General features: G+C 48.1%; 5 protein-coding genes across 5 annotated transcripts; 3 read left to right on the top strand and 2 right to left on the bottom strand.

The window, feature by feature from the left end:
• The first annotated feature begins 91 nt into the window (after positions 1 to 91).
• Positions 92 to 681, top strand: LOC120445091. The gene is made up of 2 exons (XM_039625219.2): positions 92 to 205; positions 267 to 681. Exons 1-2 carry the CDS (start codon positions 147 to 149, stop codon positions 652 to 654), a joined length of 447 nt encoding a protein of 148 aa, XP_039481153.1. The 5' UTR covers positions 92 to 146; the 3' UTR covers positions 655 to 681.
• Positions 670 to 1,796, bottom strand: LOC120445089 (NADH dehydrogenase [ubiquinone] 1 alpha subcomplex subunit 8). Its single transcript, XM_039625217.1, has 5 exons — positions 1,656 to 1,796; positions 1,433 to 1,596; positions 1,082 to 1,257; positions 928 to 1,018; positions 670 to 868 (listed from the first exon to the last, which is right to left on the bottom strand). The coding sequence occupies exons 1-5, from the start codon at positions 1,723 to 1,725 to the stop codon at positions 737 to 739; spliced, it is 633 nt and encodes a 210-aa protein (XP_039481151.1). The 5' UTR covers positions 1,726 to 1,796; the 3' UTR covers positions 670 to 736.
• LOC120445087 lies at positions 1,782 to 2,545 on the top strand. Its single transcript, XM_039625216.2, has one exon. It carries the CDS (start codon positions 1,782 to 1,784, stop codon positions 2,523 to 2,525), a length of 744 nt encoding a protein of 247 aa, XP_039481150.1. The 3' UTR covers positions 2,526 to 2,545.
• Positions 2,546 to 2,706: 161 nt separating this feature from the next.
• LOC120445092 (pupal cuticle protein Edg-78E) lies at positions 2,707 to 3,660 on the top strand. Its single transcript, XM_039625221.2, has 2 exons — positions 2,707 to 2,809; positions 2,875 to 3,660. Exons 1-2 carry the CDS (start codon positions 2,798 to 2,800, stop codon positions 3,142 to 3,144), a joined length of 282 nt encoding a protein of 93 aa, XP_039481155.1. The 5' UTR covers positions 2,707 to 2,797; the 3' UTR covers positions 3,145 to 3,660.
• Positions 3,661 to 3,665: 5 nt separating this feature from the next.
• Positions 3,666 to 4,577, bottom strand: LOC120445090 (isochorismatase domain-containing protein 1). Its single transcript, XM_039625218.1, has 3 exons — positions 4,368 to 4,577; positions 4,087 to 4,296; positions 3,666 to 4,021 (listed from the first exon to the last, which is right to left on the bottom strand). The coding sequence occupies exons 1-3, from the start codon at positions 4,488 to 4,490 to the stop codon at positions 3,728 to 3,730; spliced, it is 627 nt and encodes a 208-aa protein (XP_039481152.1). The 5' UTR covers positions 4,491 to 4,577; the 3' UTR covers positions 3,666 to 3,727.
• Between the last annotated feature and the right edge of the window lie 10,361 nt (positions 4,578 to 14,938).

The following is a 14,938-nucleotide window of genomic DNA, read 5'->3' as shown; positions in this document are numbered from 1 at the left end:
AAAGACGAAACATCTGCTTTGGCAATGATTCTACCTGGAGGGTCGCTTATGGTGCATATATAGTAAGCGTAGTGGACCAAGCTCGTTAGTATTGCATAGCAGTGACTGAAGTGCGTCGTCCGCAGAAAAATAAATATATCTCCAAGATGGCTCCCCGAGAGAAAGTTGAATTCGTGCTAGTTCGCCTGGCCTTTGTTCCTTACATGTAAGCATTAGTATAAATATCTACAAAATCTCCAGAAGCTCATGCAAAGTTCCTGTCGCAGAAATCCTCTGTACCCGCGCATCAGCTACCAGATCAGGAAGCATCCTCCCACTGGATCTATCATCCAGGTGCGCGATTGGTTCGAGCACGTGATGATGAGGGAGCGCTCCAATCTGCCACCAGATGTCAACATACGCTACGCAGAGTGGCGCATCATCACCGGCGACATGGACCTGTTCCAGGTGCAGGGCTTCCGCTTCGACAAGATCATGCTGGTGCTGGGCGAGGAAAACATCTCGTGGGTGTTCTATCAGAACACGCCGCTGTACCGCCGCATCGAGGGCAGCGCCTGCTTCCCCGTAAGCTACTGCGGATGCTGCCTGAACAACCAGTACCTGGACATTATGGCCAAAATCAAGCAGACTGTGTCGAGAAAGAAGATACGATGAAATAAAGATATCGAATACTAATGGAAACAAGAGTTTATATTAAGATGAACGCTTTCAAATTTCACTACGCGCTGGCAGCAGTCTACTCCAGCCAGTGGAAGCGGGAACCGTACTTTGCCGGCGGCTTGGGGTAGTCCTCGGGCAGACCGGGGGTGGCGTCGGGGTAGGAGACCTTCTCCTCCTTCTTGGGTGCCTCGCGAGCTGATTTGACGATCTGAAAACAGAAGTGCTTAGCAGAGGTCTGTGGTCAGAGAAGCGCTGCTGGCAAATTACCTTGGCCCGCGAGAAGTAGCCATAGGAGGGACGATCCCAGTCGAAGTTGTCCTTGATGCACTTGTCGAACACTCCCTGGGTCTTGCGGCAACTAATGTAGGGATGGTATGCAGTATAGCATGGTTGGAATATTCCACATATACGGAGTTCTTACTGTGAAAAAGCCATGGTACCACTGCTCTTGTCCAGGCAGGTGGCGTACTGCGTGAACTCCTCATGGCAGGTCTTCTTCACCTTGCGGAAAAAGTCCAGGGCGCAGCTGGTCACGGCTCTGCCCTCCGCCAAGCAGGCCCGCGGGTCGTCCAGCTCCTGCCGACACAGCATAAACTCCTAAAATTACATGAAAGAAAACGTAAACAAACTGAGGGAAGTGCTTTTTGAGGTTAGGTTATATAACTAAACCGCTCCGATTTCGAAGTGGAAACAGCTGCCAGCTACCGTTTAAGCCGCATTTCAGCTGGGCATGGCTATGAGCAGCATTTGCCTGCAATCTGGAGGTACTAACATTATTGGCCTGCTCGCATTGCTTGCCCAAATGGAACGAGCCCGCCCGTAAGACCGCCGACGAAAGATTTAGCTCCTGCACGTTCAGCTCCGACTCTTCGGGCAGTGTTGTGTTGTTGGTGATGACCATGATAGCGCTGCAGTCCTGTGCGATCAACCGAAAACCTGTAAGGCGTCGGAATTCAGTGAAAAACAATAAATTGGTAAGATTTTGTTAATTTTACGTTTGCCTACAACACAACAGCTGATTTTGACCAGGGCTGCAGAGGCGTAGCTGTCAATGCGAATACCCATCGATAGTTGAGCCGTTCCACAAAGTCATCGATAGCAGGCGCTCAATTTGAATTAAAATGATTTCCTTAATCTTATACATGTTTCTATTTTATACTGCGACAGCTGAGCGTAATTTAAAAGTAGTTAAGTATGAGAACTCGGTGGACTCCATTGTCAGGGACCTCATCGACAACTGGCAGTCGCCGCTTGTCTACCTGAAAAGCCGCGGCTACCTGCCGAAAGATGCACCCGAAATGGATTTCCAGCAGCTGCAGGGGAATTCGGTGCCCGAATTGCCGTTAAAGGACTTGATTGAGCTCAACAAGGATTCCAAGCGGGAGGCGGAAACCAAAAGCCAGGGAAATCCCATGGAACAGATGGACCCGCGAGCAGTGCGATCTCTGCAAGATCCGAAGGATCTCGAGCTCAAGAGGATGTTCCAAACGCTGTTCTCTTCCAGCGACAAGACGGCCTCCGAGGAGATCCAATCCAAGCTGGGCGTGTCCTGGGACATGAACGCTTTGAAGTCATCTGCCCGTCTGGGGGCCAAGAAATATCTCGAGAGGTTCAACAGCAAGCGAAATCGAGGATTAACTGAATCTCTGGATGGCTCACTTACGAACGAGGCATCTCTGAACTTCTCCTCACTGATACCGCACATCTTGGAGAAGAAGAGCAACGATTCTATGGCGAAGTCCCCTGTCAATAAACCAACCTTCCTGAAGGGCGTGGCCAGGATTCTGAGCAACCCAGAGATAAGGTACAGGGACTGGGACTCCAAGCCTGCCCAGGAAATCCCACCGAAAGCCGCGGGCACATAGTTCTCAAACTCATTGTGGATGATTAAACGTTGTTTTGGTAACGCAATGGGCTAACCGAATCACAATCAATTAAGTGGGGGAGGCTGGCAGCTGGCTGCTGGTGCCAGAAGCAGACTCGATTGGGTAGCCGCAAATTTCATATTCATGGCTGTCTGGTTAATCGCAGTCATTTCATTAGCAGATGCGATTGAAACCCGTTTAGTGGGCTAGGCAACTTCGGCGCAGTATAAAAGGCCGACGGCCACTGTTTCACTTCGAGAAGCTGCTCTAAAATGCTGAAATATGTAAGTTCAATCGGATTTCCATCGGAATATTGGACATTGACTAATCAGTCACCTCTCCACTGCAGACCCTCATCTTTGCCCTGTTCGTCGCTTTGGCCAGCTGCAGTGAGGACGATCTGCAGGCGCAGCTTCTGAAGTCGGAGAACAAGCAGAACCTGGACGGAGCTGGGCAGTTCCAGCATGAGATCACGGTCAGCAATGGCATCCAGGTGAAGGCTCAAGGCAACGTGAACGGCATCCAGGGCGAGTACTTCCTGCCCGGCGAAGATGGCAAGCAGATTCGGGTGACTTACACCGCAGATGCCACCGGCTTCCATCCGAAGGTCGAGGAGTGATCAAGTTACTTTTATGTTTTTTAATTTATAATGCCGGTTTTTTCCATAAAATGAGCTGTGAGTTTAAGTGTTGTTGTGCCTATAAAACGTTTCCTGGGATACTAAGATGAAGTTCATGGAGCGCCTCTGCATCTTCATGCAAAGGCATATGCAATTAGACATGGAATGGGTCATGTGGCGGCGAGTACGGCGATGATTTCCTCCTCCTACTTCCTGCTGTACAAATAAAGGTTTCCGAACAGCACTCAGCTTCAAAATCAATGGCGGTGGAGGTGGCATGAAATACGCATTGTCATTCGCATAATAGGGAACCCGGCGGAAATGGGGCAAAGTGGGGTAACTTACCGGAAGGGAAGCCATTCGGGCTATTGTTAAGCGTCAAATTCAAATATGGACTCGCCCATTGTGCGGGTCATTGGAATAGCTTACGGAAATGACAACTTAAATGGGTGCTGCTCCCATTTGGCCCATTTCCCGCTTCACTCCGCCATCCGCATATCCTTGAAAAACACTATGCTGCATGATGGTTTTATAAATGCAATTGGCTTCATAACAATCACAGACATTTGGACAAGAGCTCTTCTCACAACTTGGCACTGCCCACCGGAACTCCGCTGCCGTCGCGCGTCAGTTCCATATCCACCGAGGGCTGGTTCACCATTTTCCGGACCACATCGAACTTGGGGTTGTTCTTGTCGCGCACCAAGTCGAAGATGACGCTCTCACTGGTGGTGATCACGCAGCCCGCTTGGCGCAGGCGATCCAGGGCCAGATCTCGGTCCTGCTTCAGCCTGGAGGAGCAGCAGTCCGCCACTATGTACACGTTGATTTTCTGCTCGAGGAGATCGATGGCGGTCTGCTCCACGCAAATGTGGGACTGTTGGAAATCAGAAATTATTTAGCATGGGATTTCGAATAAGAGTGTTTCGCTGCTTAACCCACCTCGAGGCCATACAGCACGACATCCTCCGGCTTGCCGCTGAAGATGTCCTTGATCACAGCAGTGACTTCGGGAGTAACCATGCTGAACAGGGTTTTTCCGGAGACCAGCTTGGCATGGCTCACATCCAGCTGGGCCACTGTTTTGCCCAGTTTTTCCGGATAGTGCTCGGTTACAATCAGCGGCACATCTAGAGCCTTTCCCGCCCGAGTCTGAAAGGTAATTGAGTTAATCTCGGAGGTTAAAGATAAGAGATCAATAGCAAAATCAAAGTTCAACCCACTAGTTTGTCAACGTTTTTGACCATGTTGTCGAACAGCGGCATAGCCGGTCGGAACTTTTCCTGTATGTCGCACAACAGGAAGAGCGTTTTCTTCGGATTCAGGTGACAGCGTCGCAGGGCCATTTTGTTGTAAGATATTAACTAATTTCGGTTTGGAAAATACGCAATATTCACTTGCTAAATGAACTGCTAATTGTAACAGCTGTTTACTACCAGGGTTACGAAGAAGCGAAACGGTTGGCTTGATCGATACGGTTTTGAGCAAAGCACTTATCGATTACCGAATAAGTAGTTTTTAGTACATGTTTTAGTACATGGCTGTAACCGTTTTTCAAACTCGTAACATTTATGATAAGATGCCATATTTCAGAAGCTACAAGCTACGGAATACTAAGAGCAAAATACTATTGGAGTATATAGACTAGACCACATGCAGACCGAGTTAATTAAAACCAAATCCGCATTTAATTGAACTTTGCCGCAGGCGACATCATGAAGTAAATATGTAATTACTTAAACGCCTCACACCACCGCCGCCCAGCCAGCAGATTTATATTCATAAGCCAAGGCGACCTGGAATCTGAAGGCATTTATAATTGAATTCCTGGCCGGCACAACCGACATTATAGTAATGAAGCTGCCAGTCCATTCACCGGTCAATTTCAATAACGCAATCAAATGCGTGCAGTTTCAAAAACCACAAATGTGAAGCGGGGGAGGCGTGGAGCAATCCCAATCCCATTCCCAATCCCAATGCCATTGACATGCCCGCAATGAGCGTCCGGCGGGCAATCTCTTGGACATTCCCGGCACGTAGCCTCGATGGACCCGATACTTCTCCGGGAAAAGGAAGCCCACGATAATGGCCATGGCGAGTCGCATGCATATTTTAGTAATTTGCGCCGCCTTTTGTGTGCCACGCCCTGCTCCTCCGGCCCCGTCCCCGTCCCCGCCCGGATATTACTGGTCTACATATTTTATGAGACCCCAAGCTTGCGGATGCTGCAATTTGGGGGCCAAGAAGGAGAAGCCTTAGTGGAACCACTCAAAAAGTAATCGAAATGTCTGAGACAAACACATGCGTACGCACCTGAATGGCACCTGTATTTGCTATTTGCGTGGGTTTCTGTATTCATGGACTCATGGCCCCTCCATCTCTCCATCTCCACTCTCTATTTTCCTAGTCTTCGAGAAAAAGTCATCTTGATTTTCAATTTCGACGCCATTTGCGCTTCACCGGAATCGAGAGTCATTTGCATTTTTCTTCAGCTACTCTTTCACTTAAAAGTATCTGCACTTCCCGGGATATAGTGCTACGTTCCGATGATGGAACTTCCTGTTTTCGCTTTTAATAAAACCAAAGACATTTTTAAATATTTTGTATCTGCATACAAAATCCATAAAGCTTACTGTAGGGAAATGGATTATTTGGAATCTCTTATCCTTTTGCTGGCAAATCTAGCTCCAGGCCAAGAGCTCCCCCAGTTGAAGAGTGTGCTTGATTTGAGTCGAGAAGTGCTAATGCTAATAATAAGTCGACACAATTGACAAAAGTTTTTCCATCTACAAAGGAAAGTGGCCCAGCAGCAATTTGCCCGCATCCCAGCAGCAATTTATTGAATGTGAGAATTTCAAATTGTTCATTTGAGAAACAATTTGCGAGCGTAAGTAAGTCGAAGCGAAGCGAAGTGCGTTCGATTTGTTGTTTCACAACTGGCAGCCATAAGTTCGAATATATGGCAATAAAAATCCAAGATGCTCGGGGAGCAGCAACAAGCGCCCAGGGAGCTGGTGCGTCTGTCTGACTGTATTTTTATGTGATTTCTGAGGCCATCCTCCAGGAGTCCCGGGAAGTGCTGGGAGTGGGAAAGTGCTCTCATGCGAGATCACATAGGAGAGGAGCGGGGAAAGCGTTGTGCCATTTATTTAGAGTATTCAAGTCTTTGAGCTCCGCTTTCCGTCTGCAGTGCCATTTGCAATTGTGCAATTTACCCAATGAAATGTAAATGCGAATCAATTGTAGTTTTATTTGCCGTAATTCCTGATTCGACAAACTGTTCGACGTCTTGTGTGTAAACGCATTTAATTTCGAATATTCGAACACTCGATGCCATTTGCATATTGCTGCTGGCTCCACAATATGAATCTAAAGCTCCTAGTTAGTCACTTATGTAGGTGGAGCAACTAAAAGAGCTGAGGTCTCGTGGCGGCGCAAAACATTGGAAAGCACTTTGCCCCTGGCCCAAACATATATGTGGCATACAGTATGTGGCGGCAGCATATACATACATGGCAGGTACGTGAGACTGGAGCTGTAGCTTTCGCCGATCCAATTTGATTTTCCCACCCGCGTGCGCCCTCTGTTTACACCTCTTGGGGTCGCCTGCCTCGCTAGCATATCAACGATTTTCAAATTGGCGCCGAAATGATATGCCAAACTACACGGCGCAGGAGGAAAATATTTTCTTCTCCCGCAAAACTCAGGCATCCAGTGGGAGCACCCAGGACGGAGGACTGAGGACCACGTGTGACGACATGCAGCGACATCGACATGAGGGGGGCACAGGCTGGAGCTGGAGATGGAGCTGGAGCTGGAGATGGGGGTTGTCCTGTAGCTAATGCTTGTCACGTCGCCTTCAACATTTGACAAGGCAAATTCGCCGAATATTCCGCCCTGACTTCGGGGCGCACCTTTGTTTTTTTCGCCGAAACGAAGAAAATGATTTTCACAGGTGAATTGGAAAGCGCGTAATGTCGTAATGTTTGACTTGCCGGCAGGCACGTTGCCCACACATGTCCTCAGGTCCTCACAAAGTCAGCACTGAGAGAAAGAGGAGGTTTCGGATAATGGATTGCTTCCACATCAATAGACAGGAGGACATATGACCAAGTAATTGGGCAAGTAATTTATCCCTCCAAGCTAAAATATATTTCATTCAGAAATCAATGAAAATCAACCTTTTGATGAACAGACATTGGACAGGAAAGGTTTTAAGTGTACGCTCACGTGTCGCATCGAATTCGGTGGACGATGGGGCGTATGCGTATTCCACTTTTGCAAATTGGATGAAAATCTTTGGCTTTTCAGCAACGCAATCCTTTTGCCCCATTCCGTGGCCATGTGCGATGCATCAGGCTGGAAATTGACATGTCTAATGGGGGAATCCAAAGGCAAGGCGGGCCTTCCTCATTCATCATGGCACCATGGCACCATGGCATCCTGGCATCCTGGCACCACGGCATCCTGGCACGCCTGGCCATGTCACACAACATACAGGTTGTATGGTGTGTGTTGTGAAAGGATATTCGGGCAACGGCAAGCAGCAGCAACAATTTCGAAGAAAAAGGATTTACAGCGCAGATCCAACACCTACACACAAGACAGGACAAGTTCTTGGCAGCTTGCTCGTGTTTTCTATTTTGCCCGGATTATTTCTGTAAACTTTCGCCCCCTGCCACTCGCACTCCCACTTTCATTCCGGAAAACAAATTCAAACAAATTGGAGAGCTCGGCTCACCTTGTTGCCCATTAAAGGAGCTGAGCTGAGCTGAGCTGGCCATGTGTTGCAGCGTCCGTCGAGTGCGAAATGTGGCCGTAACTCTTTTGGCCCACGTTTTTATTGCCCCCGGAACTTTAAGGAGATTGCCGGAATTCTCTCGCACTTGCTGCTACTTCTACATCTACTTCTACTTGTACATCTCCACCTGCTTCTACTGAACTACTGAGCATCTGAGCTGCTGAGCTGCTGTCATTGGAGTTCATTGAACCGCATGTCAAGCGGGCCGCATTTCCGCATTGCCGGATTCCGGGTCTGTGTCTTGCAACTCCGCCGGAGTCTGCAAATAATCCCGGCTGAGTGGCGTGCTCGGAGACTCAACCTGGCTTTGATAGATGTGCACATAATTATGGCTGCTGCCCTGAATGGCGTCCCTTCTTTAAAGCCAAGCAGTTGGCCCGCTTAAAGGCCATATCCACATTGGGCCTTAATTAAAGTTGCATAATTAACGTTGGCGATGGGTGGAGAGGGGAGAGGGGGGAGGGGACAAGGTAGCTTTGAGGAACAAAGTTAAAGCGCGGCAGAGAAAAACAAACCGAAAACAAAAACTTTTCTAAGCCTCTGCCGAACATAAAGCATACAAATTCTCACATCCTTGCCGAAGAACACGAAAAAAATTGCGGCCGAGCTCAAAGGAGCAGGAGGTCCCAAAGGGCAAGTGGTGCCAAAGGCAAAAGGCAAAAACAATGCCCGAAAGGGGCGTGGCCGGGCGGGAATTCCCACTTTCGGCTCTTTGTCGCCGACGACAGCCTTTTGGCCACCTTCGTCGACTTGGGGGAGCGCCTTCAAATTGGCGCCAAGTTTTAATTATTCCATCATATTTATAAACTTTTGTACTTGCCACGCAGACTCATTATGTGCGTCATCCAGCCACACTCACACACTCACACACTCACTCACTCATACACACAACACACACAAAGACGACGCAACATAGCACAAAGCACCCACACATATTGGCAGTTCAGCTGGAGCTGCACTGAGAGAAAAAGTCAACGGCTTACGCTGTGGGGTTAGGACTCACTATTACTACCTTGAATCTCAATTGATATAAAATGACTTTAGATGACTTGGTATGGTTTTTCTTCCAGTGCACGGGAAAGTGCCTTGTTGTTGCCGCTGTTTCCCACTTGTTTTTGTGTCGTATCACAATAATGGCAGGGCGACAACGGCAGGACAATGACGACGGCGGCTCCGTCCTGGCATCCTTCGCACCAGAAAGGAGTAGGGTGCCAGGAGAAGGAGCAGAAGGAGGAGCAAGGATAGGGCGGCGACGCGAGGCGTTACTCCATAAAAATGAACAACAGCTTTTTATTGCCAAACAATGGAGGCAAAGCAGCTCTAAACAACCAGAGCAGAGCAAAGTTCGACCTTTCCCCTCCGCCCGACTCCAGATCCAGTTTTCCGGAGCTGGAGCTTGAGTCCTTGTCTTTGTTCGGTGCTGTTCGCCATTGGAAGGAGCATTTAATGAGGCTGTCGCATTATTGTTCAATTGTGCTTGGAACGGCTGAGCTGGACGAGGAATTTCCAATAAATACGACGGTGAAATTGAGAGAGTTGCTCTATAAAATGTTTATGGGCAAGTCGAAGGAGCGAATTAAATCAAGCATTTGCTTAAGTCAATAGAAGCTTATGGACCCTTTTATTGATAGTTAAGTACAAAGGACTCTGAGTTTGAGTGTTTGACTTAACGCTTAAATTGAGTCAAAACTTTGGCAAAATATAAGTTGAATTGTCTTCTCACCCCATGCAATAAAAAAGCAGAATACATTGCACGTTTAAATCGAAATAAGTTAGTTCAAATCCCAAATTGGCTTCCGAAATAGACTGGCGGAATGAGGTTGGATTTGGGCACCGAAAAGTCGGGCCTACGGAGGCTACTGGCTCAACTGCCGGAGGACTCAATTAATGAAATGGAAACGAGAAACATCGCTCCCCAAGCCCCTCGTTGCCACTCTTCCGCTGATGAAACTAATAACATGTCATCCGAGTTACGCACCAGGGCACACAGAGGCACCACCTCATCCCAGGACCTGTCAGGACCTCCTAGAACCCCCCTACCCCTTCACCCCTACCCCCCTGGCGCAGCACTCAAAGGCTAAACGAGGCTCAGCGCTGACACTCAAAGCCGACAAGTTAAGCCTGTCGCACATGGCGATTAAGCGGCGAAGAAGAAGCCTCCTGCTCCATCTCCTGCTGCTGCCCCCCCCCCCTTCCAGCCCCTCTAGATTAGCACTTTGTTGCAGTTGGAAGGCTGGAACCCTGGACGCCCCAAACAGTGCCCCCGAAAGTCGCGTCCTCCTCTTCCGGGCTTTCAAGGGCTTCGTTAGCCCGCCGGCAGTTGCTGTGCCCTCCAGGCTGCGGCCTACAGTACGTATGAGCAATATTGAATCGCAATGCAGCTGCAGTGCAGGGAAAGGGAAAGGAGAAGGGGAAAGGGGGAACGGATTGCAGAGCGGATCCACTGAATGTGCATAGTTAGAGTGATAAACTGCTTGGCACGGAAATGGCCCTGGAAATGGAAATGATGTCGAGTGTGCCTCTGTGCATAAAAAGGCCAATTAGAGGACGACCGAGTTGCACGTTTTCCGCCAGGCACTGAACCAAATTCCCAGGTTCACTTATCAGCTTGGATTAGAGCCAATCCTCGTATCCTCTAGTAAATATAACCAAATATTACATACTTGTAAATAAGCTACGTATTCTATTTGGCTTTATAACAAAACATTCCTAAAAGCACCCCGATTTCTGTCCGTGCATCTGAGACCACCTCCTCATCGGATTTCTTCCAGTGCCTTTGTAGGCGGAGCAGCGCACACTTGGCGACTGACAAACGCCAGATTTACGAGCGAATCTAACTTTGCCCGGCTACATACATATACACTCGTCCTGGTCCTGCGTGTTTATATTTTAGGTTTGGGCCTAGGAATTTATGGTTGCAAGCAAACTTTAAATGAACATTTTGGGGCAGGGAAGGAAATTAAATAAGTTACATGTTCCAGCATGTGCCGCTCTGCGTTCCTGCTCTCGGCATAATCAAAAGTTTTAAATGCATCATAAAAAAGAAGAGGAACTTTTCGCTTTCGGTCAATTTGAAAACTTGCCGGTGACGTATGTGGGGATTTATGTGTTTTATTTACTTTTGCAGCGGGCCAGAACCAGCGGACTTCTGTTTATGACAAATCTAGAGGCGACAGGTGGAGGAGATCTGTCAAATGCAGTAAAAGTGCCACTGTGAACATAAAAATATTTATGAGGCCGGCGTTTCAATATCGGCGCAGCAACAGAGGCAATAACAAGTGCGCATAAATTTACCTGCCACAAATCGGGCGTGTCCTTGGCTCTTGAACTTGATGTGTGAGTGCAGAATACAGAACACAGAATACAGAATACAGGATACTCGTACATGCTGCAGGATAAAGCACAAGCTCGTATCTTAAGTGGCTGCCTAGCTGGCTGGTGCATTAAACATTGCTTGGGGAGACAAGCGAAATCTGTGCCACATAAATTATGAGACAAATGCTCTTAGCCCGGCCCGACTCGATGTCACTTTTATTGACAGTTTTTGGCGCTGTTTTAGGGCCAACTCATGCGTCGATGCTCGGCGTACATGCCATGCCTGCCATGACGGGGCAAAAGGGGCCATAAAATTTCAATTATCGAAAATTGCCTTGGGCTCCGGCCCATTCACAATATAATTAAGGGCGGAGTGCACTGAATGCTGACGTTTCAATTAAATTACGAAAATGGAAATCATTTCATACGAGCAGCGCTTAATATTCATTTCGCCCACGAGCCGGCGAACAAGACTGTTGCCTACTTCCCAGCGCCGTGTCTGTGTACACTGCAGTGCAAGTGTGTGGGTATGAAAGTGTGTGGGTATGGTGGTATTGGTGTCTGCGTGTGTGTGTGTGCGGGCCTGTCAAGTGTGCTTTGGCGCTGTCAATTACACACATCCTTCGGCTTATGAGTGTGTGCGCAGAGGAGGAAGGACACCGAGCAGCGGGTTAGGTGTTCTGGGACACCTGGGACACGTGGGAGGGGAAACTCTGATTGCCGGCTTACGGGCTGCATCTTTTGTTATCTCGAGGACTTCAGAGCGTAATTCAGGCTCGTAATTAAATTATACTGCACTTATTGCCAGCTGCCAGATTTCATTCTCCTCCTTGAAGGGGTTGAGGATGCAATCCAGTATTCCTTTTCCCCTCTTAAAATATGCCCCATCACGGCCAGACTCCAGTGGCAGCGCCACCGGCAATTGACCCAGTTAACTAGCCCGGGATGTCAGTGGCAATTGTCTCGGGTCTCGGGTCTCGGAACTCGCATCTCGGATCTCGCCCACTTTCACTTCATCTAATTAAGCGACCTCTCAATGCGTGACACAATCCCCTGGCCCATAAATGAAAAATTCATTTATTTGCCCGAACTGCAGCAGTTTGGCATTCAGTCTGGCATTCATTGCGCGACTTTCTTGGCCAACAAAGAAATCCGAGAGCTGAGAGGGTCAACTGCAGTTGCCACACTGGAACAAAGTGGATGGTGGATATTCCGAGCTAATGCTTGGTAATTAAGAAAAAACCCTGTCTTAGTGGACATAAATAATTTATATGTATGAATAATCCATTTATATTTTCTCCTTTGCAAATAATAATTCATGTGGGAAAGAGGTAAAAGTGTAACACCGCGCGTTCATCAGTGCTTAAATAATTAAAATAGTTACACCGTTTTGCGCGGATGCCAGGGGAGAAAGTAAAAGACACTTTATCTCGCTGACAGTAATTTCATTTGGCTGAGCAGGACAATAAGTGGAGTCCTTGCTGAGCAACTCTTTTCCCACTTTAAGCAGTTCGCGCGCTGAAACTTAAGTTTACGATCCAATCAGGAGCAGGACATAAAATAAATGCTGGCCAAGCGAAAGATGAAGAACTAGCAAGTCGTACGATATGAACTCGAATATATCGAGTATATATGTATGTGGTAATGTATTGGAGACACTGACCGTAAAAAGCTGAGCAATAAAATTTGAAAGAAACAAGCCGAGGGAAGACGCCTGTCACGGTCTGCCGTTCTCCTCTGGCTAATGGCTTATGTAAGAGCCCGGAGCCTTTGGGGCAGGACCTCCGCAGGACCTCGAAAGGGTGGGAAGCCTTCCCAAACCCAAACCCAAACCCAAACCCAACAAACAAACCCAAACAGCAACAGACGTAAGCGTCTTTTTAGATTTTCGTGTGTACTTTGCGCCGGGGAAAGGACTCGAGTGCAGGGCAAGTGCCAGGACAACCACGGCGACGCAGAATTGGCAGGACGGCACTCGCATTAACAACTTCATTAGGGCCCAAACACACACACACACACATAGACAGGACAGGCTGACTGGGCAAGCACACACGCGCACACAACAACACACAGCTGCTAAACTCAACTGTGAAGTACATTAATTTTGTGGGCTTTTGGCAACTGGCCATAAATCTTCGGCTTTCCTTGCGAACTAAGCGGCTATCTATATCACTGGATGGCCAAATCGCATTGACAGCTGGATTGAATTGGGAAATGCAGCCTCGACTGACATTTATGGGCCCCGAAAGGCGAACACAATGCAGCCCTATCTCCCAGGACATTGGCTTCTTTGTTTGCGGGTCAAAATTAATTAGTGCAGTCGGGTATCCGACAGAGAAACAATGTAGCCAGAGCAAATCAAATCAAGAAGCAGCCAGCCACTGTTGACGGAGCATCCGAGGCTCCTTTCCAAGGACCAACGAATCAGGAGCAACACTTTCGGAGTGGAAGTGGAAGTCCGTGCCAGCCAGCTGCTGCATGTTGGCAGTGGAGCAACAAAAGGTGCAGGCCCATAGCCGCAAATTGCCTTTTTCGTGGAGCTGGCCATAAAAATGGAGAGGGGCAAGGATGTGCCAAAGGATAACAATTGGGAAATTACTCAAAACAGAAACTTGCATACCTCGTGAGTCCTTCGACGTGGGATATCTCAAAGGCATGTGTGAGCAATCAATCATTCAGAGGGAAAACCCTTCATTTACATTTCGTGTGCTAACAAGAAATGTTTTAAGTCCAAATTAATTAATAGCATAATGCAGCAAATCACTATTCATCCACTTTCAGACATATACTTAGAGAATATTTCAAACACGTCGTACATCTACATCTACAACTACATCTAATTACAAATAAAATCGTAGCTGCTCTCTGCTCCTGAGTTATGTGCCGGATTATTGGGCTTGTAAGTTGGAGCATTACATCCATTCTTCATCCATTATTCCAGGGAAATGCTCGTACATTGCTGCGGAGCCTCCCCGGCGTATACTTAATATTTGAGCAGGCAGAAGGTTGCCGCCCATTATTTGTTCATTACTCAGTTGTTATCAGCTGGATCTGAGCCAGCACGAGATCCAGTATCCTGCCGCCTCGGACTTCTCTTCTCTGCGGTCTAAGGTCGCATTCTGTGGGCACGTCTGCCCATTAGAGACAATAATTTTCTTTAAATTTGCCGATTAAATTGGGCGCAGCGAATTCGAGTGATATCCCATTCCCAATGCCAACCGCAAGTGCGCAGTTGTGTGTGTGCGTGTGATCCAGTGTGTGTGTGTGGGTGCGTGTGTGTGTGTGCTCGGGTATGCGGGTGAATGGGTGCTCTTAAAGCCAGACTAATGAATTTAGCCCAGTCCGCCGGAATTACGAGTTTTAAATTGCGTGACAGAAGCGCTTTCAAAGGCAATTAGAAAGCGAGCGAGTGTGCAGGCTTTTTGCTGCACACTGGATTCCGAGTTAGCAGGCCATGACAGAAATGTTTAGCATACATCTGGGCGGGCATCCTGACGAGAGTCCTTGCCTCATGCCACGTGACCTGGACGTGGCGCCACTGACTACTTCCGGGCAGCGGAAGCTGTAGCTGGCCGGTCCGCATTATGGCGAATTAATGCGCCATTATTAGACAAATGCATGACAAGCGATTCAATTAGGGCGCCATAAACTGTCGCCGGCAAGGCACACAAACCCGTA

This window comes from Drosophila santomea, chromosome 2R, assembly GCF_016746245.2.
Source record: "Drosophila santomea strain STO CAGO 1482 chromosome 2R, Prin_Dsan_1.1, whole genome shotgun sequence".
NCBI classification, from domain to species: Eukaryota; Metazoa; Arthropoda; class Insecta; order Diptera; family Drosophilidae; genus Drosophila; species Drosophila santomea.
Note: the sequence above shows the minus strand (reverse complement) of the source record. Positions and strands in the feature narration are given on the sequence as shown.

Excerpts from the sequence above, each read along its gene's own strand:
- LOC120445091 (XM_039625219.2), top strand. The coding sequence starts at position 147 with ATGGCTCCCCGAGAGAAAGTTGAATTCGTGCTAGTTCGCCTGGCCTTT. Across the intron at positions 206-266 it reads CTGGCCTTTGTTCCTTACAT|AAATCCTCTGTACCCGCGCA; the intron begins GTAAGCATTAGT and ends TTCCTGTCGCAG.
- LOC120445089 (XM_039625217.1), bottom strand. The coding sequence starts at position 1,725 with ATGGGTATTCGCATTGACAGCTACGCCTCTGCAGCCCTGGTCAAAATC. Across the intron at positions 1,019-1,081 it reads GGTACCATGGCTTTTTCACA|TTGCCGCAAGACCCAGGGAG; the intron begins GTAAGAACTCCG and ends TCCCTACATTAG. Across the intron at positions 869-927 it reads GCTACTTCTCGCGGGCCAAG|ATCGTCAAATCAGCTCGCGA; the intron begins GTAATTTGCCAG and ends TTCTGTTTTCAG.
- LOC120445087 (XM_039625216.2), top strand. The coding sequence starts at position 1,782 with ATGATTTCCTTAATCTTATACATGTTTCTATTTTATACTGCGACAGCT.
- LOC120445090 (XM_039625218.1), bottom strand. The coding sequence starts at position 4,490 with ATGGCCCTGCGACGCTGTCACCTGAATCCGAAGAAAACGCTCTTCCTG. Across the intron at positions 4,297-4,367 it reads TCAAAAACGTTGACAAACTA|ACTCGGGCGGGAAAGGCTCT; the intron begins GTGGGTTGAACT and ends ATTACCTTTCAG. Across the intron at positions 4,022-4,086 it reads TCGTGCTGTATGGCCTCGAG|TCCCACATTTGCGTGGAGCA; the intron begins GTGGGTTAAGCA and ends GATTTCCAACAG.